Source organism: Cloeon dipterum, chromosome 3 (assembly GCF_949628265.1).
Source record: "Cloeon dipterum chromosome 3, ieCloDipt1.1, whole genome shotgun sequence".
NCBI classification, from domain to species: Eukaryota; Metazoa; Arthropoda; class Insecta; order Ephemeroptera; family Baetidae; genus Cloeon; species Cloeon dipterum.
The window spans coordinates 21,236,713-21,261,319 of NC_088788.1; the positions used below are offsets into that span (position 1 = coordinate 21,236,713).

Consider the following 24,607-nt stretch of genomic DNA (forward strand, 5'->3'; position numbering starts at 1 on the left):
AGAAAATACATATATAAGTTGTATTGGAATTACACACAACTTTATTTGTGCACTTTGCTGCATATTTACAATAATTAAAATATCGTTTAATCACGTTTCAGATATATATTTGTACCCAACAAACTTCGTAAATGCATACAAACAATTTTTCGAAGAACTCTCGCATTTTTATTTTGATGAGAACCAACATCTGGTTTTTTCCAGAGTGAATGATAATTTATTTTTGTTTTTATGGACAATTAATACAATTAAAAAACGACCACCGACCCGCAGATCCGGTTTTCAGCTTCTTAACAATAATATAACAATCATCGGAGATCATAATAATTTTGGAATACATGTATTACAAATTCATTAAATCACAAAATTAAAATTAGCACTCGTCACTTGCTCACACATTTCCTCCCGCAACAGGCACTCATTTTCACTCTAAAGTCAGCTCAACCAAAGTGCAGCAAAATCAACTTCGTCGAAGCGGAATCAGCGACACTCAAAGCAGCTTTTCGGTACAAGGTAGATTTTCCTTATTTAAATGCACACATACACACTCACTTAATTGCGTCTGAATATACGTGTTTCAGCTTTTCGAATTACGAGAAATCGTGAGAAATCAGATCCGAACTCAGAAACGTGTCGTGTAATGTTTATTTTTAAAACTCGCTTTTTATTTCTGCTCTTTAGCGCGGACCTGTTTATACCAATGCAACTCCAACGCGCGATCAAAAATTGCGTAAAGAGAGGGTCTCGAATGCTTGATTTCGCATCTCGACTGTGGCGCTAACGTGGAAAGACATGCGGCAGCCATGAATCTTTAAACTCAACTCCAAAATTCAAATCATACACAGTTTTTTATTATCCTCTTCGTCGATCTCTGGATGTGCACGCCGGGACAGCGCGGCGGGATTGAAATTCAAAATCAGGTCCCTTTGTAGTTTTGTCTCGTGCTCATCCAGAAACCGACCTCTCAGAGTTTACAGCTATTTAATTACGTAATAATCAGAATAAATGTAGTCGAGTATTTTATTATATAAAATCACACTGAAAATTGGATTATATTTACACCTGTTAACGTTGTCGTCATTAAATTCATCGATATTTTAGAAGCATGCAGATCGATTTCCTTACTTGGAAGTGGATAGTGACTTTAAAAACACTAAGAATTTATATGAATAATCGCAATCCAGTGATGAGCTTGTTGCAAAGTGTTGTGCATATTATAATAGTATTTTATTAAACGTTTTGTAAGATCGATTTCACTAGAAATGCGCCTTTTGCAAGATAAATATATAAGAAAATTATGCGTAGAGATTAAATAAAAAGCTAAGTGGTAGCAGTATTAGAATTAGTTGACGGATTAAATTATCATTTGTATATTCTCAGATTGAAATATTGATTGCTTTTAGTGAATTCCATAATTTCGGCAAGTGTAAATAAATCATTACCCTCGTAAGAGGCGAATTGGCAATGAACTTGTCTTGATTCGCAGAGTGAATTTTTCCAGGCCAATTAGCAAAACGTTCACGCTTTTCAGTTGGGACAAATGGGCGAGTGGGCGGGAACTTCAACATTCACGCAATGGATTTAAGTGCATAATAGTTCACTGTAAACGTGCGCACACACACACACACACACACTCTGCACGATGCTTAATTAGCATAATTAAAATTCAACGCACGGTCAAACAGATTTTCCACTGGCAAATGGCTCTTTCGTGGCGATCCACGCACTTTCAATTAACAAATCTGCTTTCTCTCTCTCTCATTAAAATCACTTGTCTTCATCTGCTGTGGAAAAACTACTGAAAAAGCTACTGATCTCAAACTTTATTCTCCAGCTTTGTGTTTATAGCATTTTGTTTTTGTATATTACACTTTGGCAGTACACTTTATTAACTTGTAATTTAATGCGGTTTTTATAGCCTTGGCGTTTGACTCGGAAATCTGTGTTGTAGAAGTGCGCGCTAATTGCTTACTTTGCAACTCCGTGTTTGTGTATAGGCCGCAAAATTAATCTTCCCATGTTATGATTGCTTTGGTATTACGCGACCAACTAAAGAAAAAATTTTCCCGATGCGATAGTGTGGAATTTTAATTTTCAACAGTGAGTGTGTGTTTCAGTGTGTGTTGTGAGAGAGAGATGAGTATAATTTAACTTGTTTTAATCTTTTTAGTAAATATATTTTGTAGTTTAATAATAATTTATCCATGCTTTTTACAATTAAAAATCTCAGTATGCGCGCATTATGCAATATATATAATATAAGGAATGAAAATCACAATATTAGGTAAACTTGAGTCAATATTCGCGACGGCCGATGGTTCCGCTGGCCCAAGCGACGATTCTGCTCCCTGAAATGCAGGAAAAAATAAAGTCAACTCTTCCAGTCAAAATATTAAAGCTAATTGTCCTAATTATAATAAATGAATACTAAATTGGTCACATATATTTTCCCTAAAAGAATAAAATAAGCACAGTCAGAGCAAATTAAATGTAAAACATTGTCTGAAAGAAGTTATATTTAGGTTGTAAGGTATGGATGCCAATGAAGGCTGATTCCCTTGAGGTGTATTCAATCTGTTTACACATTATGAAATAAAAAAGTCTCGCTAGATAAGGAGGTAGCTGCATTTAATGTCAATTGAAAATATTTTTAACTTTAAAGCTTTTAATGGTTTCATCAATTTAATTGAACTATTAACTTTTCGGATTAAATATAAGGCTCTACCATGAAGCCAAAACTTGTCTGCGTGAAAGATTTAAGGAAGAAAGATTTAAAGCAGCAAGGATGAAGTCCGTTTTATAATAATATGGAACAACCAATCTCAAGTGTCGACATATTGTTACTAAATACAGATTTTGCAATCATAATCATATTAAGTAATATAAAGATTGTGGTACCTTAGGCAAAATAAGTGTAGATCAGTTGACATCGCCGAGCGAGAGCGCCTGCACTATACGCGGGTCCGCTTTGCTGCCTTCGCGGAACTCCTCGAGTGTGAGCTTATCGTCGTGGTTCTTGTCCATTTGATTGAAGATCTTGTCCACTCGCTTCTGCGGCGTGTTTTCATCCTCGAACTGCGGCTGCTGACCCTGTACAATTTAAGTACGGCTTAACGAAATGCAATTTGCGAAATTTGCAGAAATACAGGGCTTAATTGGATTTTATTTCCAGCTCGAATCTCTTTCGAGAACCAAATTATCCAGTTAATTCTATGCGGAAAATTGCCAAAAGAGGCTGTAAGAGGAAGTAGCGAGGAGAATTTGCTCCTTTCATAAAAAAAAACGATCCCGAGTAGGAGGAAAAAGCGAGAGCGACGGTGACACTTACCACCATTTGATAGATGGCATCCACTATGTTGTACATCTCTTCGCGCGTGATGTATCCATCATTGTCTACGTCATACAACCTAAACGCCCCTGCAACACGCATACACAAAAGGATTAACAGTGCGGCGAACGGGCGCGTGTGCCTCTATTGTTTCTAAAAGTCACTCTGTCATCGTTGGTGAAATGTGAACATGTATAAACGCGTTACCCGCGTTTTTGTATCAATTTGAGAATGGGCCTTTTTGGTTAAACAAACATCCCCTTATACAGTAATTTTGAAATCGATTCATCTAAATAAGTAAGCATCTTTTTTAAATAATTGAATGAAAATCCAGTTAAATAAAAAAAAAATAGGAAACCCTTAATGGCTCTTATCTGCGTGGATTGGGATTGATCATCAGTTAGGATGGGCGACTTTTTTCGAGTGAAATTTGGAAGAGACTATTTACATAGTTGAAATGGGAATATTTATTTCAAAGGTAATAATAAATTTTGCTCTAGTTTCTCTGCTTTTATGATTCGTTTGAGTACCAGGACACTCCTGATTGTGAGCGGCTTTTAAATTAAAATGAAAAGGAAACATTGGAGGTCATTTTGCGTGTTGAAAATTAAACCATCGAAATTATTTCAGCTGAGATATTTAGAACAGTCTGGTGTTTTTAAAAGAGCATGAAATGAAATAATGTTCCTCTATGAATTTTAAATTAAACCCCTATTTGATTTAGCATCTATTCAAAGCAACACGTCATCATTGTGCGTTTCCAACCCACAACGGGGGTACCCGTGTGAATTAATAACTATCATCATCTGCCTGTACAAACGCCAACGCGTGCGGACTGAGTCGAAATTATTACGCTATCGTAATGGAATTTCAGAGTGCTCAGGCTGTGTGTCATGCGCGTATGTTTGTGTGTACTCACAGTGCAATTTCTCGTCGAGGTTTCCTCTGGAGGTGATGGAGAGTGCTCTGATGAACTCCTCAAACTCTATCGAGCCGTCCTAAACAGAGCGGATGAATCAATTAGGACGGGTGGCTCGAGCCAAAGGCTTTTCCAGAGCACGCTCTTGCATTACGCACACCTGATTACAATTAGCGCTGCTCTCGTGCGTACGTAGATAGGTACGTACTCGAGACCGTAGCCAAAGTTAATTAGGTATCGAAATGAGAATTGCTGACGCTCACCTTGTTCTCGTCAAACACGCGGAACACCAGGGTGGCGAATTTGCTGGGGTCGCCTTGCGGGAAGAACTGCTTGTAGATTTTTATGAAGCCCTGCTCGGTCAGCAGGCCGTTCGGACAGTCCTTCAGGAATCCTTTGTGCCTGCGAACAAACAAACGACACAATTGAATTCGGGCACTCGGCCGACTTACGGGGGACAGCTGGGGCTTGGCGGGACTCCACCTATTCTCTCCAAAGTTATATTTCATGTATGAGTACTGTGCAGACTGCCTACATTTTGATGGGCAAATCCCGACACAGTGCTCAGAATAAAGTTAGCCAAAATACAGTTTAAAGTTAAATGCGCTGTTAAACTGATGTTAACATAGCAGGAAAACCATTTGTTCTTTTAACTTCATACAAGATAAAAATGTGCGCATGTACGCCTGCAGTATTTGATATTACTTTACCTTTGTAAAAATTCTTAATAAGACCTTCAGAATTTCATTTAGGAAGCCGTAAGCCTTTGATACATGATATAGCCGTCATGAAACAAAGTTAAATGGGTGCCTTATCAGATCAAACATGCAGCAGCTCTGTTTTTAAAACAAAGATTGAGTGAGCTGTTAACTCAGATATGAATGCTCAGAAATTTATTATGCGGGCTTTCAATTTATGCGCATTATTCAACGATATATTAATTTGCTTGTATTTTATCTATGCGACACATTCTGACACAAAAATTTAAATTTTAGCTCTCCAATATTTAACGTAAGATGTACCAAATCTGTCTAATTAAAATTCACATAAAGTGTCCGCAAAATTCCATTCAAAATACTCTCGGGAAAATTGGAAAATAAGGTTAATAATTTCTAATTTCCCTGACCAACACAGATAAAGATATGGTCAATTTTCCCCTACTATATGCTCTTTAATTTTGACCCAATGACCCAAAAGTTTTTAATTAAATGAGAGCATCAAAATTGAGAAACAGACCCGTGTTCTGGAGTCTTCTCTTAGTAAGAGTATCATAAGCAGTTATCAAAACCGCTTCCTCTTACTAAAGGCACCAAATGTCTTTGCTCCTCTCGGGTCTCTATTTGAATAATTAAGCCCCTGAGTGAAAAATAGCCGGGAATTACTGGGACCATAACTGAAAAGACGACTGAGGCGTGCGTGCTTTCGCGAGTTACGACCCAAGCAATAATTGCATTCCGGCGGCGCTTAAAACAGCGCAAACACGGCCGCGCTCACATAAAATTTCGCTCGAAACAGCCCTTGCGGGGCCGAGAAGGGGGAGAATCCCCCAAGACCGACGATATTTCAACATTTGCAAAAAGTGGCTGTATTTCAGAATTAAAACAGCAGCGGGCGACCGTGCAAACACAGACATACGCTTGTATATACTCTGCTCACGCGTAATGGCGCACAATTTTCACGGAAGAAAAATAATCCGGCAGCCGTGCATGAAAAAAGCCATTCGCGAGCGTGGCGAACGTAAAAACGGATACATACTGCCACCACTATTCCTTTTCCAGCAGCTTTCGTGCCGCTCCATAATCATATTAAGGCTCACTTGTCACTGCTGTGCGCCGCCGGTCGCCTATGTCGCAGGAAGGGCGGCCCAAGTATAATTGCTCGCTCTGCCAAGTGGAGCCATTGAATTTTTTGTCTCGTGAATAATGCCACCCCTCCCTTCACCAGCTTGGTGACACTCGTGTTTCTGTTAATCAAAAGTCCTTTTCATGTTCCAATTGAGCCGGAATTTTTGATTAAAAAGTCGCTCTAAACGGAATACATATTTGACAGCTTTCAAACGACATTTCTAACTGTTTAGGCAACCGGCTCGTTACGGCTGTGAAGCGTGATGCATAATTCACTCCTTTGAAGGATGAAAGTATGGCTGTCAATGGAATACATTTTTTCCGGAAAACGTTTACTATTGTGCCCGTGCGCGCAACATCGATGCCCTGACGTGATACGGACACGCTTCAGTTTACCAAGGGAGTCGGGTCGAACCTCCGAAAATGCATACTATTTTTTGGAGCAAGATAGTCAGTTTTAGAACATTCATAATATTCTTATTTGGACGGTTATTTCTGCATCTTTTGACCAAGATTTTTTCTGATATAAAAATCTCTCAAACATAGTGTAAATTTAATAGACTGTCTGAGGATATAGCACTGTCGGGGTGTCGGGGCACGGATATTTTTTTAATTTGAAATTAGAAAACTTTTGACCTTTTGACAAAGCATCTTAACATTTAGTTTTCAGACTAAAATCCCACTGTGGTTAAAATTTTTGAATAAAACGAGTGGAACATACTAGCCACTTATGCAAGAGAAAATAATGTGCTCATTGTTGACACACAGCAAATGATTTTTTAAATTGAAAGAGATAAATTAATTAAAAATACTAAGGCTGCAGCATTATAATTTCTAAAATGTCTAGATATTTCCCTCGATGAATTAAAACGACTTAATAGTCTGAAAAGTGAGAGAGAAGCGACTATTTCAAAAATTTAATACTTTCTGGAAAACCAATCAAAAACATAATTTTATGAGCTATAAAATTCCTACAAAAAGTCAGTCATGGAAACCTTAGGGGAAACCAAGTTGTTTGCACGTGCACGATGTTGATGTTTTACCAGGGAATAAATATATAATCAACCTGTAATGATTTTCCTAACAAATATAATTTAAAAAAAAATATATATATAAAGTGTTTGTGTCGCATTTCACGCACTACTAATCTCTACGCGACGGTTCAGATCGTTTCCATTTCAACCCATTTTGCTTTCCAAGGCACTTACCGGTGCTCCGACGGGCTATTTAGATTTCTATGGCTTTTCCTATTCAAATGTACTTTGTAAATTATGCCTATAGGCTTAAGCTCTTAATGCTTGTAGCGCTGCGCAAAGGGGAAAATCTGATTTTAAACATTGGCCGAAAAAAAATTATTGAGAAAAAAAGCGTGTTTGGCGCGGAACAGGCATCACAGCCTATCCGTTTAAGCATAAAAATTGACAGAAAGAAAAGCGCAAATGTGGAAGTGAATAAGTAGCGCTCGACAAGCGAAAGGCTTTAATGAAAATTTCTTAGGCGCAAACATCGCTGGCAGAGCGAAATTGAAAAACATCTCTCTCGGCGCTTGGGCAAAAATACATCGCTGACGCGCTGTGAGAGCAAGTCAGCCGGAAAGAAAAGCGGAGGAAAACGAGTTTCCCGGCGCGTGAAATATACACGGCGTGTCGGAAAAGGCGACAGGATTAAATTTGCGAGCGACGCGTGCACACGAGATTTCAATTAAGCAACGGCGGTGGCGGCTGCCGGGGATAAAAAGAGCGAAAAATATCCTCGCTGCTCTGCGGACCGACGGACGAATCACCTTTTAAAAAATTACGCCGCCGCCGAGGTGACGTCATTGTTGGGCGGGTTGGCGCCACACACGCGGGGGTGGCACAGCCACTTTCTTTCTTTCTCTCTCTCGCCCAGACAATATTTGCTCCGAGCTGAGGAGTAGAGCACCGACGGGTCAGACAGACCATTTGTTCGGCCTGACGCGCTATGATTCCAACCCGACACTTTTTTACACTCTCGTACACAGCCACGTGCGAGAAATATGGCCCCAAATCGAGTGTTGTTCGAGTCGCAATCAAGGAAAACACGATTACTCGGCTTTTTGGGCGGAAATTGAAGCTTTTTGTGCGTCCTACGTGTGCGATAACTTAGCTAACGAATGGAATTCGCGTAATCTTTTATCGTGCAAGCTCATGTAGGCAATAAATTTGAGCCAGCAGCGACGACACATGTATCGCGCACGAGCCGTTTGTTGACACACATATTCACGGAAGCAAGAAGAGTACATTTGTACGCGTGTGCACATTTGCACACGAATTCGGGGCATGCGGCACATGTGTCGTTGTTTTCGCAGTGTGTTGTTATCGCCGACGTCGGTGCCGCTGTTTTGCTCCTCCGAATGGCAGCAGCAACAGCTATTGTCCGAGGCAAACGTGTGTGTCGAGGTATCATAAAACACACGCCGAAGCTGTCTGCTGCCGAAGCTGCTGCCTCGTGCAGCTGACACTCGAGGGAGGAAGAGCACGAGGCAATATCAAAACCGAGCAGGAAAGATGAAAAATGGCAAAAAAAAGCTCGGCAGTAATTTGCATTCAATTACCGTCCATGCATATCTGCCAGTAAATTGAACAGATTTAATTTGACATAATGGAAGAGAGCAGGAAAGGATAAATTTCGAATACTTATTCAATCCTGCCCTGGTAATGATATTTTTGTAAATTACATTAGACCTTTTGAAAGGCATTTTAACATTTGATACTCTTCCTCCTCAGTCAGTCCTTTTGACAGCGACGTTGTTCGCTGCTTGCAAATTAAGCCGGTAGCGAAAATATCATTTTCCTGCCCGCATCGCATTTCATGCTGTGCAACAAAAAATTCGGAAAAAAGCGTACGCAAAATGATCTAACACTGCCCCTCTATAAATTCGTCAATCTGTCTGCTCCAACTTTTCTCATTTATAGCCTTTTACAGGAAGTTTTGATGAGTGTTTTAGCTTTAAATTTTCAGCGCATCTGCGTCTTTCAGATTTTAATCATCTGCGCTGAATGGCGGGGGAACGGATTGCGGGCTCAAGTCAAGAGGCTTCTCATTAGAACAGCGCCAAGTGAGATGCTCTTCTGGAGAATCTCTCAGCCGATCGCAATTATGTCGCTAGCGAGTTTCTCATTTCCCGGGTGCATAAAATTTGCATAGCTAAGCCAGCTCGCACCTCGAATTTTCCCACGCACCAAAGTTGGCACGCACTCGCGGAGCTTATCATCTCCCTCGCGGCCCGATGCTGCGCAATCCGCCCAACAGATGCTTTGTTTTTACGCCGCAAAGTGGAAATTGGTGTGGAAATGCGCGTTTCCATATTGCGGGCGTGCGGCAAGCTGCTTAGACGCTTCTCATGTTAATTAAGGCTCTTTGCAGCCGAGCACAATTCGTGCCCGATGCGCGAGAGCCTCTTTTCAAACGTTAATACGCGACATTCAAAATTGGAAAGGGGTAGATCCTGAGGAATGAGTTGCAAATTGCTTTCGGGGATGCTTTTCATTATCTTGTGAATTTGTAGGATTTCGAATAGCGTGAAAAACCTCTCTGCAAGCGATAATCGGGCTATAACGGTTATTGAGGCATTCTGTTCATAGTTGTTATTCATTAATTTATTTTAGGAAATAATTTATTATTCCATAATTGTGTTTCATCGAGTGAATACAACTCTGGCTTTGTTCTCCTATTGACAAAGTTTAAGCATAAGTGTATTTTTTGCAAGCGGTGTCACCCTTTCTTTAATTTAATTTTCATACATTAATATATTTTCAAACTGCCAGAATATTTTTCTTTACATAAGACATATCATAATAAGTTATTTAAATTACTAATTTAAATAAACTTCCTCTCCTTTAAATTTCAAAATTTTCACGCTTTGTGAATTAATACACCATGAAATATAGATAGACTTTCCCTCTCATTTCCAGATAAACGTCACTACATTTGAAAATGTTACATAAAGGAAGAAATGTATTTTCCTCAAAGATTTAGAACCATTTAAGTTACGCCTACTCAAGACTAATTATTCTCTGCAGCCATTAATTTGAATTTTACCAGTGCCAGAGGGAGCGTGATTTCGTCAGCGGCGTCAGGAACAGACGGGCGGAATTGTGGGGCAAAGTTTGCCCGCTACAGCAGATGAGTGGCTAATGATGAGCGGGTGGGCGCGTTTCGCTGTTGCGCCTTTTTAATTTGCGTGTCTTCCATCAAATACTCATTAGCCTTTGTATGACGAACCGGCTGTGTGTGTATGTGCAATTAGGCTGTAAGTCGAATCCTTTGAACCAACGGCGGTGAGATCGTATTCACGCGCTAAACACCGCCTTCCAAATAAACACACGCAGCTGAGTTTGTACCTCTGTTAAGAATAATTAGTGTGACCTTTGCGCGGACCTGATTTTATCGAGTGTTTTGGCAAAATTGTTTGGTTTGCTCTTTTTGAAGCAGTGCTTTGTGCGTTTCAGTTTGTGATTAAGCTCGAAATTGACAATCGCTTGTGAAAGAGGACGCTTGGAGCAGCTTGCGCAAATTATTAATTATACAGTGCGTAGGATGTAATGACGTTGTATGGAAATTACAGCTTAGGGGACATTTCTACTCGGAAATCTGCTGGGAGGGGTGAAGGAGACGCATAGCAAGCCGAAAATAGCTGCATTACGTAACTTATATTAGATACATATATTCGCTGATGTCAGAAATGCCAATTTACTGTTAGTATTTGTTCTATGCAAATCTTTGCATTTTAACAATAAAGAATATTCTAGATTTATTAAAACTTGTGATTATATGTATTTATTCCCCTTTTAAATGCAAATGAACTTAATAATTGCGGCTCAATGCGGCGTCAGATAACTTTTGTTTTCAAGCGTTTATGCAGTTTTCTGCTAACATATGTTTGCCCGTTCTTACCATGTCTTACAATTAATTTGACGCATTTAAACTTTGTAACTATGACAGTAGGAATAAACAAATTGACCATAATCGAGCACTCTTGGGAGAAAAATTTGTGATAAATAATATTTATTCTAAAACGTACAAGAGATACTAAAACGTAAAAAACTTCTGATAGTTTTTATACCTTCCAGATGAAAACAATAATTATTTTATTTTACTTCCTCTCTCAACTTAAATAGTTTGCAATGTAAATTTTTCAGCAAAGTTTGAATACGGAGGTGAATAATATTAAAGGAGAGAATTATAATAAACTACGAAACAATTCTGAATGCTTGATTGTGAGAGTCGGAATTTCTCTTGCGCTCTGCCAGGCAAATGCCAAGTAAGTGGAGTGTTTATATCGCGGAGTAAATTATGCGGAACACGGCTGACTGTTATTTAGCATAAAAGTAGCGCCAGTGAGATAAAGGAACGCACGCACACACGTTTCACACACAATCCCCTCTCATTTGAATACAAGCAGGGATGCCGACTTGCTAATTGTCCTCATTAACATAGATTCGCCGGGCCGCCGCGATCACGGCGCCTCTTTGAAGCAGTCGGCGGCCGCTTTCGCTCCGTAGAGACCCTAGAGCGAGACGTTTTCAGGCCAGCAGGGAGTACTCGCTCCACTTCTTAAGAGTGGACGCGGCTAAAAGGCAGAGGCAAATACTGCGAGATGTGCGCCGACGACAACTGCACAAGCTGCTTAAGAGCAAAACTCTGAGAATGAGAAAATGTACTTCCGCCCATGTTGTGTGATGCTGACGAGAGAACATCATTTGCCGCTGTGAAATGGATATGTTCAAGGGGAAAATGCATTACACTGAGCGACGCGAATTGTAACAAATTTGCAAGAAACAGTTTTTCAAAGTGCTTCTTGATGGGAATGTTGTTGATTTTGTTTTTAAAAAATGGTCATTTCAAAAATAGAAAAGGTAAATAAAAAAGATATAAAAGTTAAGCAAAATATAAAAATTCAACTGGAGTTAAAGCGTAATATGGCACGCCGACTGATTAACTAATAAGGCTTTAATAAACAGAATAAATAGAAACGATTGCAAGCACATAAAATTTAACTACCGATGAAAGAAAATGGACAAGAAAATACTAACTCGCCAACTCCTGTACTGGACAGTAACTGTATCAGGTCAGCCCCTTAGGCCTAATCAGTACTAATTTACCTGCAAAGCGATATCCATACCCACTGAATAAACTGGAGAGGATTCTGAATCACCAGCCGCTGGAAATCGGGAGGGGCAACGAAACGCTAAGAAGTTTGCTCTTTGCAGAAGTGCAAAAAATTGAGGCGTGGGTGCAAACTTGAAAGGAGGCACAAGTTGCAGCATCGATTCTCGTGACTAGATTGAGCTCTTTGGAACTCGAGCAGCATGGCCAAGCACCAAGGATAAGGACGATCGCAATGTTAGCTGGTTGGTCTTCTTTGGCACGAGGACACGCGTCTGTTATGCAACAAGTTCATCGGCCTGACGGTTGCATTAGCGGATATACCCAACGCGATCGGAATGCAATCGGCGAGCGACCCCCTTTTCTGTGCGCGGATTCACGCCGCTGAAAAGACGGCATTCAAATAAACGAAAGAGCGCGCATTGTTCGCGGCAAAAAGCGGGAATGCAGCTTTCAAGATGATGATTGATCCTTACGAGCAAGTGAGAGAACGAGAGAGATCATTCACTATGGCTGCTCTGTGAATCACAATTTGCCCAGAGCTGCCGCATCGCTTGATCACTTGAGCCGAGTTTTATATTTTCAACGACGAGAAACGGGGCCGTGCATGATGCAGCTGAGAATGCAAAGCACTATTATGCACTTTGGGATTTGAGAGAGAGAGAGAGGGAGAGAGAGAGAGAGAGAGAGAGAGAGAGAGAGGCGGCATGCAACTTTCTGCATTCATATATGTAATCTGCAGATATGAAGCTCTTCCAATCTTTGACATAAAAATGCTTTCAAGCCAAAAACTTTCAAAGCGTATACTCTAGATTTCTAGAATGCAGTTTTCACAACTTGGTCAAAAACTTTTCTTTCAGAATGATCAGAACAAAGTCTTGTCGAAATGTGTCCTCTTTGCGAGGCAGAAGAATGATAATATTTTAAGTGCTGTATAATCTAGATAAATTAAATTTTGTCACCTCATATACTAACTTATTTCAAATCCACGAATCACATTTCAACCCTGGATATATTGTCAATGTAGACTTACCAAACTATTTTCTTTATCAGTCTTTCGCATTTCGGCTAAAAGAATATTAAGGCCAACAATATCAGGTTTGATTTTCCTTGTTCATCATATCTTTTTGCGAGAACTTATTTTCAAGGTTGGCCTAAATTTTCCGTCAGCACTCAAATCCAATGTGACCTCATACAATCAATTCAAATTGCCTGAAGCTTGATCTTTTCAATCATGTACATTTTCCCCTCCAAAGCCATTTTAAGCTTAGTTTGTTTTACCTAAACACCCACCTCTTTAAATTTCTGTCTGTCTTAAAAGAAAGAGTGAATGTTATATTTTTCTCTAGATAAAATAATTGTACTCTCATAATGCAGCAAAACCAAGAACAAAAAGAAAAATCGGTCGAGTACCTTTTATAAGAATTCGAATTTATTTAAAATTGAAACAGACAATCTGCTGTTGCAAATTACAGAACTGACACTGCATTGATTGCATTGCATTTTATTCTTTATTTTTGGAGGTGGGTAGGTACGAGGCAAAGTTGCTCTGCTGGTCCGTTCTAATAAAAAATGTTTGAAATTGAAAAGACAAAAGCCGCGTTTACATCTAAACTGCTTCAATTTATTTTGGTCACAAATACCTAATGCTTTTTTGAGAATTTTTTAGAGAGTGTCTCATTTTTCTTCTCTTCTCGCAACTAGCCGAAATAGCCTATAGCTCAACAGAACTTTTTGCTTTTGTTCATGTCCAATTCTCGGAGCTGAGATGCCTATTTCACCAGTGGCGAGGGCACAGCATCTAGACTGGCTCGGCAGAGGGGCGCACAGTGGTTAAGTCGGGTCTGGTCATTATTTCAACTACTCAGCAAAAGCCATCGCGCAGACAAGCGCGGGTAAGTTTCTCATTGGTGGGCAAAGAAGTGCAAATTTTGCACAAAGTTCGACCAACTGGAACAACATAAAAGGTCTGCGCGCGCGAGAGGATGAAAGTTAGGAGGCGGCACATACACAAATAGGAGCAAAGTGCTGACTCGGTTTGAGAGAACGGGCAAAGAGACCTAATTCGTTTTGCTCGAGTAGCACACAGAGCCCGAGACTAGGAAAAAACGCAAGTTTTATTACCCGAGTGTTTTTCATTCGCGGCCGAATTATTTATGGCGCATAATTCCACCGGCAGACGGGTGTATCGCTGTGGAAGTTAATAAAAAGATTTGTCCGGCTGCTTTATGGGCCGCTCATCCCCCATCCAATTACCACTTTTGCAAGATTGAATTTCTGCTTTATTGCATGTATGTGTCTCGCGCGCGCAGCAGCAGCAGCGACCGCTGTTTACTTATTTATCGCGTGGTGCGCGCCGCTTTTTACTGCTCCCCGATCGGCACCGCTCCAATTTATGGCCCCCCGAAAACGCGTACGCACGAGCCAAATTCCGCTGCCGCAGTCAACCCTTTGATCGCATGACATTAGGCTTCCGTGGGCCTCTCCCTCCCCGATAACAATGCGGAAATCGCGTCGAAAGTTGAAGGCAAGCCTGGAAAAAAGCTTTTATTTTGATGCTTTATACGGGGGAAAAAGGGAAAGAAGTGCTCTCTCAAGTGGTCATTTCGTGCCTCATCTCTAATTTATTCTCCAATCTCGTGAACAAACAGAATTGGAAAGGAGTAGTTGAGCGCTTATTTGAATTTGTAATGAAAGTGCTGAATCTCGGCAGCACGAATCTCAAGGAGAACGCCCTTGAAAAACGAAAATTAAATTGTTTTCTAAAATTCTTTTCTAAACAAATATAATCCCAGCGCCAGAGGGAAATCATACCTTCGCCTCTGCCCTGCCGAGTCGAAGAATGAAAAACTTGTTATCAAAAAGCGCGCTGAAATTATTTGAAAGCAGAATCCCATCTGGCCGCTGTGGAGAGGAGAGCGTTAATTAAAAACTAAAACAAAAGCTTTCAGTGGGGCAAATTCAGCAGCGACCGCACGCAAAAACCACTCGGCAAAACGCGCATCAAAAGAACCGTCTGCCGCGCCTAAACAGTCTGAATAATTAAAGCAGTGCCTGAGCGCGGGATGCGAGCGAGAGCAGAGAGGTGTCTATTTCGGTCACGTCCGCAGCGAAATTAGTCCTTCTAATTTATATCTGGCGCATGTTAATTCCGCCCCGCACTCGCCAATTGGATCTCTCTCATCTCGTCGTAGCACATACACACACGTTATTGCTGTCGCTACACGTACCATGCGCAAGTACGCGTGAGACGCGCACACAGAGAGCAGGACGACTCGTTCGTGACAAAAGGGCACCTGGAACAATGCCTCTGCTAGACAAATAAGCCCTCAATTATCAAACAGCACATACCCACCCACTCTTTGTCAGTGTATAAAGGTGCCGCCACTGTGACTGGAACTCGATTTACCGGCTTAAGATTTCAAATTTATGGCGGCGATAACAAATTTTATCAATTAACTTCGCAAAAAGGATTACTCCACACAATTTCCAAATTCAAAACATTTCTTTAACCGCTATTGTGGCAATGGAAATAAAAGATACGTTTGGAGACTATGGTGCCGCGGAGATATTCAAATGAATGAGCTTGTTTATTTCCAGTGCACCATACTAGACCGCACAATATTTTTTTTAGAAGCAAAGATGGCTATTCAATCGTCAATCGGCTTCTAAGAATTGTTGACTGGATGCTATTTTCGTGCATGGAAGCAAGGAAACCGCAGGCAAAGAAAAGCTGGAGCCTTTTGCAACATTTTGTACGAAATAGCAGAAAATAATAATAAAACATACTCTCAAATTATAACAAATTTACTTGCTATTTTGAATTAGGTTGGGGCTCTACAGAAATTCTTATCAACAACTCTCATCATTTGAATTGAAATTACCGCTATAAAATTCATCCAGGGCAAAAAGCTTATCTATCAGCTTTAACGACATCCCGGCAGGGCTTAAAAAAGAGTGCGTCTCCCGACTCAAGACGAATGCGTGCCCCTGAAGGACGAGCGAAGAAAGAAAACGTCAAAACTGGAATGCTAATGAGCGGGGCTCATTTGGCAGGCAAGCAGTCAGGTGTCCTCAGCCGGCGAGAGCGGAGACAAAAGACCCCTTGACCCTCCCGCCCGCACGCCCGCCCGTCGACTTCCTGCTGCCGCGCGCACTCTCTCTCCCGCCTTCTCGCAATTTAATTGCGAACGGGCCGCGGGCCGTTTTGCAACGAGCGCACCCTTTGCAACCTCTTTATCTCGCCCTTTGTTCCGGTTGGCGCGCGGAAACGACGCGCTGCCGCTTTCTCTGGCGCCAGCCGACGCTTCAAAAGCGGCCGGTTAAACGAAAGAAAAGAATACGATACCGCCTCCGCGAATATTTTTTATACATTTTTCATCCCTGCCATACACAAAGAAAGAGTAGAATAATTTAATTCAAAATTTCCTGGTTTGCAACCGCTCCAAAAATGAATAGAGTTTTGGATCTTATTGGATTGTTCGCGCGGAAGTCTCAAAGACGGTTTTAAGTTGAAGTCAAATCCAGAAAACGCTTGATTAATAATTTTGATTTTATCAGTTTCTGCCATTGAAAGCAACACCAAACATTATTACTAAGTGATAATGAAAACTATAAACACCAAACCTACCTGTGTGCTCTTTACATATCAATTAAAAATAAACCAATTAAGAAAGCGTATTATTTTTTTTAACCAAGTATTTACCGATGAGTATTCAGTTTGATGCAGCATTACCCAAATCAGCAATATATTCGCCAATGATTGCAGAGCTAGTCATGTTTACGCTATGCCGCTGTGAGTCCAACTTTTTTGCCGCTTTAGTTTGCAAACTGATCCACCTGCTTGTTGCTGTTGCAAATAATCGCGCTGCAAGCTATTTCCTGAGTGAGCCAATGAATCATATTTCATTGAAAGGAAATCAGGTCAGTGATAATTCCCAGTTCATTCAGAGTAGCAGCTTTTAACAATCTCTAACAATTTTCCGCGCAACTCCGAGAGAGCGAATTTTCTCGGGAGAGCTTGAAGCAAATTGCTTACACACGAATAACCCAACACATAAAAAATATTGGTTTCCGATGAAAAAGTATTGATTTGGTCGAACAGCAAATAAAACGGAAAAACTCTTGCAACATATTTTTTTACAATAATTTAAATCTACATGGTGCGTATTTGTAAAAGGTTTTTAACAGTTATCATGGTAGATTAATTTTCAGGTTTCAGGCTTAAACTCAAAATTGTTAGTTTTTTCAATTTCAGTTTAGTAATAAATCATTGAAACGAAATAGGAAGTTCAAACTTCACCAATCAAGCAGTAACTAGTAATTAAAGAACTTGCATAATTTAGATAAATCCAACTCACACTTTTAAATTGGAAAGAACAATTTTTTTAACCTTATCAACATCCTAGACGTTTTTCGCTGAAGTAAGCCACCCTTCGCCCAACTCGTTTTAGAAGTGTTGATAAGGGCTTTTCGCTGTGCACTCTCTCGATTCGCAAAGTTTATTCGCGCAGTGGCCGTCTGTTTGTTTGTTTGTGCACTTCTTTCTTATTTTGCGACACCTTTTCCTCCATCTCAGACCGTGTCGGCAGGCAAAGGCAACGGCCTCCACCAACTGCGCGCTGCCGGGATAAGCGCCAGGGCCGAATAACGACGTCAACTCTACTTTCTCACTCTGGCTGTTGGTCCAATTTGCAATTCAGGTCTGGTGCTGGTGCGCACGTGAGATTTTCCGACGGCCCTTCCAATTGATTGCGCGCGACTCGCTGCGTTTAATCAAAACTTCTCACCACTTGGTCTCTCTGCGAGTTAATTTATCAACGAGTTCACCAACAATTTTATGAACTAGCACCACATTGATATTTGTGTTCCAAGCAAAAGTTTAGGATCTACACTATTTATAGTTTGCATTTAAACTCACAGACGTTATTTACCTAAGTAATCGTAATAAAATAATCACAAAGAATGAAGAGTGAAGTGGGGGCATGTTAAAATTTTCAACAATGTTACTATGGAGCACGAAAAATTTGATGTGAGATTATGCTCTTTCCTAATTTAAAGAATTTCTTTCACACAGACCAATTTGTGTCCATTGAAACTTCCTTTTCTCAGACTTTGCCATAAATTTGATCCGGTCATTCACCTTATCCTATATACACTTCATCTTTCTAGGCCGCTATATACTCAAGCCTTGAGCCAGTGTCATCAAGTTGAAATTTTACAGCCCAAAAGCACGGCAGTCGTAAAAGTGTGGCGCAACATGTTGGCACTGCGGTTGAAATGCAATTAGTTGGCGTTTAATGGCCAGCGCAGCCAGTCAGCGTCGGCAGCTGATTGATAAATGAAATGGTCGCTGCTTGCTGAAGCATCATTGATTTTTTCAATTCATATCGACTAATATATGCAAGAAAGCGATTCAAGAGTGGATTGCTTATCATTTTATTAATTCATCTATATAATTTGAAAAAAAGAAAAGCGCGTGTCATTGAAATATTTTTACGTCTCTTAAGATTGTCGAGTAATTTTCCACACAATTGTGCACTTTTACAAGTGGTTCAGTTGCTCCAATATTAAATAAAACAACGCTTTCAATTTGTATCAATTAAAACAAATGCATATACAATTTGCCTTTCTGCCCGATTAACCCCATTTGCACTACTTCCTCTAGTTTTACTCAATGCTCTTAAGCGGACACTCACAAAAGAGCTAATTATCTCGAATTTCAGTTGGTGTGACAATGCCCAACCAAGCGTATAACAGGGTTGACTGAAGCCGATTAAAGCCTTCTATTTCCGAAAATTACTTTTGACCTCTCCAAGATCAAACGGTTTGCAGCTTTCGAGGCAAGCCAACGTCTATTTCAAATAGGAACTGCGGGCAGTGATGACACTCAATTAAATTAGTTTTTCCCGTGTTAATGTCCGAAATTTATTTGTGACACTCAAAGTGCAATGCGTCGCAATCCCGTAGTGTAATATTCAGCAGCGTTTTCGTCTTGACGGCTAGGTTTAATAAAATGCGCACAATAAAGTATGTGTCGTTGAATGGGCGCTCCTATTTTCGGCGCCAGGAAGAAAAAAGCCGCGTAGAAAACTTTATCACTGGGTGTGTGCGAACGAGCGCTCAAAATGGCCGCAATAAAAGCGGAGCGAAAAATATTTCATCTGCAAGTGCACACATTTAAGCAGAGTGAAAAATGACGCCGGCTTGCCTGATGTATGTGCTTGACGCGCAATTTGTGTTCCACGCGACGGATAATTTAATCGGCTCTATCTTTTTGCGTCTCTGATAATTTCTGAAATTTTTTTTCTTCATACTTTATAGCTTCAATTCATGCAGATATGCGTGTACTTAATAGATACTAATTTCTTAAAATATAAATCAATTGCTCGGATATGGGGGGATAATCCAAGAATCCAAAAGGGACCTTCTCGGGTTTTTCCAGCGAAATTTACGCCATGGGCATCCCGAAGTTGGTGCATATGTCCGCCAGATAGCCATCAAACAGGGTCGCTGGTAAATCCTTGGCGGGAATCCAATTGATTCAAATATTACGTTTATATGAATTTAATTTATCAAATTTCATTTAATTGGCAAGACACCATTTTGGATAGCTTTTGCGTGGTAAAGAACGTGGAAACGAAATTATGACCAATTTAACTGCCAATCTTGATACTGAAATTTACTGTTTCATCGCGAAAAAATTGCCATTAATTTCACCAACCCTTTTTGCTCTCCGCGCATCTCCCTTCCAGGCCTTGTATAATTCGACGACACGAAGCTGCTTGGCCAGTTGCCAACGACGCCTTTGCGAGAGTCGGCTCTTTGAACTATCATTAGGCCAATAAAACAATGAACAATCGCAGCTGTGGGTACTCAGGGAGCAGAAAAAACGCGTGGGGCGACTGAGCAAGAGAGACATTTGCAGGCGCTGACAATGAGAACGAGGCTGAGATTTTGCAAAAGGGGGACGAAGCTCTGGTTATCCCATTCAGCTTTCTTCCTCGCTGCGGCACAGACCAGACGTTCTTACCCATTGTTTTTGCTCGTCTGCTTTTCTCGAGGTGGATAAACTTGCAGCTGGATTTGCTCGGCGCAAAAGTTGTTTGATCGGAACTCAATTGTTTGACAGAAAGGCAAATCAGCCTTTATTTGAGGCTTTTCCTTTCCAAAAAAAGGAACGAACGAGGAACGGCTCACTTTATTCATGGTGCTAAAATGACAGATCTGCAAATCCTGCTGAAAGTCTTCATCTGCTAAAGTAATTGGGAATTGTGGCACTCTTAATGCTGGAGATGAATTATTGCGTCTGGAGCGAAAATATCTTTGCCTGCGCCATCGCTCATCCGCGATGTGACGGGCCGCACGGATAATACACCAGGGTAATTAATTACCAGCTGTGTTTGCAAGAATGTGCGGCCGTCAGTCAGTTAGGCTCGTCATATTTGCCGACACGTGGCGAGTTTGTCACTCACCTGGCCCCATTTGTCGCCTGATTTATTACGCCTCGTCCCCACCGTCATTAGGAATTAGTCAAAAATTGCACCGCACTCCAGGCGTTATTAAATTGTTCATGTTAAATCACATGCCCATGAGAAGGAAATTGCGTCGTGATCAGCTTTAAACCGCATCTCACCAGGCAAATAATAATATTAGAACAAGAAAAAGAAGATTCTGCATTTAAAAATAGATATTAAAGTGGATCTTTTAATAACAAATAAGTGCATACATCCAAAAACAATTTAAAAATATAAGAATAAATCAAATTATCAACCATAGCCCGAGCTGTTAAGAAGTGGAAAATTTAACAAACTCTCTCTCCAGAACGGGAAAGCTACACAATTTTATACTTTAAAAAATGCTGTAAATACTTCAATTTTTGCAATTTAATAAGTTTAATATAGGTTTAGTTTGGAAGTTTCAGTTGGAATTCGTCTATCCCTCTGGAAGACTAAACCCTAGACCTAATAACTACTAAAACTAGACCCTAACCAACTTTGATTTTTTTTTTTGCTCTTTTTATCCCTGTCCGAGGACCGGAGGACTTGGAAGGGCGCGCACTGCACTAGCACGAATGCTGAAACCCGGGTCCCAATAACACCGCGAACGGATAACATGGGCGCACCAGGCCGCACAGGGACCCAGCCCACTCAAGGGCCACTTGCCTCCGCACCGAGGACTGCATTGAAACGCTAGACATTTGTCCCGTGAAGCCAAATCACGCATGCTGGAAAGGTGCAAACCAGCAAGTAGCGAGTCGGCGCCGGTGCGCCTCCCAGCCCGTTGAGCAATTTGAGCAATTCGAGTCACTAAACTAACCACTTTTTGCCATTTCTGACATTGGGTAGCCAGTATTAGATCTCCGAACTGCTCAAATACCTCTCATTGCTTTGACACTCCTGAGAGTGCCTAAACAATGCGAGCCAACGGGCTGGTTAAGTCCACATTTTTTGTTTTTCTTGTGTTTAAACTTTAATTTCACACTGTTGTTATGACTATTAGCCTTTCTTGCATGGCTGGAAATAAATATGTTCTAAACCACAAACTCACATAATCTGTACCCTACTTAATATGATTATAAGATTTGTGGTTCCATGATAAATATTTTGCATCAAATGGTTATAAATAATTTATTTGCACGCTTTGTTCACAAACGTAGATTTTGCGATAAGATGCAAAGTAAAAACTGTATTGCTTGCATTACCATATCACTCGCACGATCCGCTCACATTCTACGATCAAAAGGCAATTTCGCACGAGAGCAAGCGTTGCTATTGAAAAATTCAGTGAGTCGATTCCCTTTGCGCCCGATCCAGCAGCAGCGAGAATAAGTTGTAAGCACACGTACGTCGTCACCTCTCTATCGGCTAATGTGAATAGCGCTGCCAAGAAAGAGGGTGTTGAGTGCGAGAGAGAGAGAGAGAGAGAGAGAGAGAGAGAGAGAGAGAGAGAGAATGGCCTGCATAAAATTTATTTGCGTATCGCGTGAAAGCAGCCAGATTTGAGCTCTCCGCGGCCGGCTGTTACAATTTTCGCCACTGGTGCCCGCTAGGCTTTGTGTGATATCAAGCAGATTATGCACGACACCTAATCCGCAGGCTAAAATCAACAGAGTGTGGAATTAACTGGCCGCGCGGGCTGGCAAGCAAATCAAATTGATGATGCGCACGCCTGTTTGATCGTAATCCCCGACAGACGGAATTCGATTTGGTCTCTGCTGAAACAAAAATATTAATGTTGTTCCCCGCCTCGACTAGATCTATTCTGGCTTCAAAAGCTTGCAACTGCCCTTTTCCAATCCGGGTCATTAATCTCTGGAATGACCTGCAATCCGCACCCTAGAAGACATTATTTTTGTTTGAATTCAAACTATTCTTTAATATAAAGATTAAACAAAGAGTGACACGAATGCAGGTCGATATTAATTTTCATGTTTCATCAACCATCAAATAACACGCTTATCGCGCTTCACACCCACGCCAAAGTTGGAAACTGCAACAGCCGAAAGTACACCGAAGCTGCTGTTCTCGAGACGTTATCATCAGATGGCGGAACGGAATTGATTGTTGTCACCAGCGAGGCGGCTGCAGGCTGACACAAAGCGCAAACACGTTGCCGTAGCGTTTGCCATCGAGAGCAGGTTACACACATATGTATATTCCCATATAGGACGGTCGTGTTCCTTCCTTTGACGTAGACATGCAACGTATGGCTCCGTGTGTGTGTGTATCCGAGGGCTGCAAGCGAATTTGCGCTGCTCGCTCCTTGGTCTGCGCTGCGGCTGCGGCGGCGACGTGCGGTGCCATTGTTGGGCCCAATGTCGGAATTATGTTACGGCGTGTGCAACCCTGCGGGCACCGAAATTTTGCGCTCGGCTTGTCCCTCTGTGGCTGAGTGGTAATGCTGGGAATGCAGCTCCGAGTATATGTGTCGACGATGCACTAGGTTAATTATCTGGTTGCGCACTTGATTTATATGCAGCTTACCTAATTGCACTGACAAAGCGGCTATTTCGTTTGTCTGTTTGCTATGCATGACTCGTCCGTGGATAAATCATTTGAATTTAGTGCAGGGACAGCCGGGACAGGGATATAGGCTCTTTTCTTTTGAATAGAAAGAGTTGCTTGAATATGAAATTTTGGCAACTGATAAAATTGAAACCGTCTAGATTTCAATGTAATATTTTTACTACATATTTTTGGTTCCTCACTAAAAATGCTGAAACAGCTCAATGGCAGGGAGGCGCACCGGCGCCTACTCACCACTTCCTGGTTTTCTCATCTTTCCAGCGGCTTTAGGGACAAAATGTCTAATGTCTGGCTTTTCAATCAAAGACCTCAGTGCGGGGAGGCGAAAAGATGGCAACGATTGGGCCCAAGCTCTTCTGCGGCCACTCGGGCCTCATGTTATCCGCTCAATGGTGTTCCTGGGACCCGGTGAGCTCATAGCCCACGGCCCACGGCATATTGTGGCGGGTGGAGAGGTTAAAATCCGTCAAACTATTTCTAGGAGAAAAATATTCCCACCAAAAATTAGATCACGTGCATTGTATTGCAATAATTATTTTCAAGGGACCGAGCTCATCCATATTGTGGCGTGTGCTATCGCATGTTATTTGTATGCGCTGCTAGTGGGCGCACAAGGCTCGTTGCGGACTGTAACTGAAGCAGGGGTGCCTTACTCCCTTTGCAAGGCTTCACTCATTAAAAACATCTATTTTATAACAATTTACTGCATATACTGCATACTGAAGAGCATACATAAGAGCATTTATAAATGAAAGGTTGGGTGCGTATACAGATATCGTGGTTAATACGTCTTTCTCTGGTGGAAATAGTGAAAGTGGCTATAATCAATGTTTTATCATTATTTTGCCCGCACTTTAGCTTTAAATTCGATTTCAGTTGGTTTTAGGATATCAATGTCATCTTTGAAATCAGAATTTGTTATTACAAGTATGATTTACAGAGCTCACAAAATCATTCTGTTGGCTAAAACTTCCAAGCCTAGTCCGTCAGGCCAAATTAAAGAAATCCTCAAATTGATGTCAAACAATTGAATGAATTGGATCAAGTGAAATTTCAAAAACCTTGGAACAGTAAAATGTGCATCAGACCTCTTGTTAAAGCATTCACCTTTCCCTGCGTCTAGAAATCTGTCTCCTGCATGCTCTATAGCCTTACGGCAAGGTACACTGCCTAGAGTATTGTAACACAATACGACTTTAATGCAGCTGAGCATGTTTATTTCATGAAGCCGCAGAAAGCGATCTCTCCGAAATTGGATTCACGGTGGTCGAGCAGCTGCGTGCGTGGCACCGCGCGGCAAGAAATATATTGCGTGGCGGGTGGAGCGACGCCTGCCCGGCGACGCGAAATCCATCACGAC

The 24,607-nt window shown here is 41.2% G+C and overlaps 1 protein-coding gene across 1 annotated transcript in view; it reads right to left on the reverse strand.

Annotated features, from left to right (window-relative positions):
• Positions 1-14: 14 nt before the first annotated feature.
• LOC135938585 (frequenin-2) overlaps positions 15-24,607 on the reverse strand; it is a 102,438-nt gene continuing 77,845 nt past the window's right edge. The window contains exons 3-7 of the mRNA XM_065482313.1: positions 4,511-4,649; positions 4,248-4,326; positions 3,329-3,417; positions 2,899-3,090; positions 15-2,348 (exon numbers count right to left, since the gene is read on the reverse strand). Of these exons, the coding sequence (XP_065338385.1) occupies positions 2,920-3,090; positions 3,329-3,417; positions 4,248-4,326; positions 4,511-4,649 (478 nt within the window). The 3' untranslated portion in view covers positions 15-2,348; positions 2,899-2,919. The remainder of the gene's footprint in view (positions 2,349-2,898; positions 3,091-3,328; positions 3,418-4,247; positions 4,327-4,510; positions 4,650-24,607) is intronic.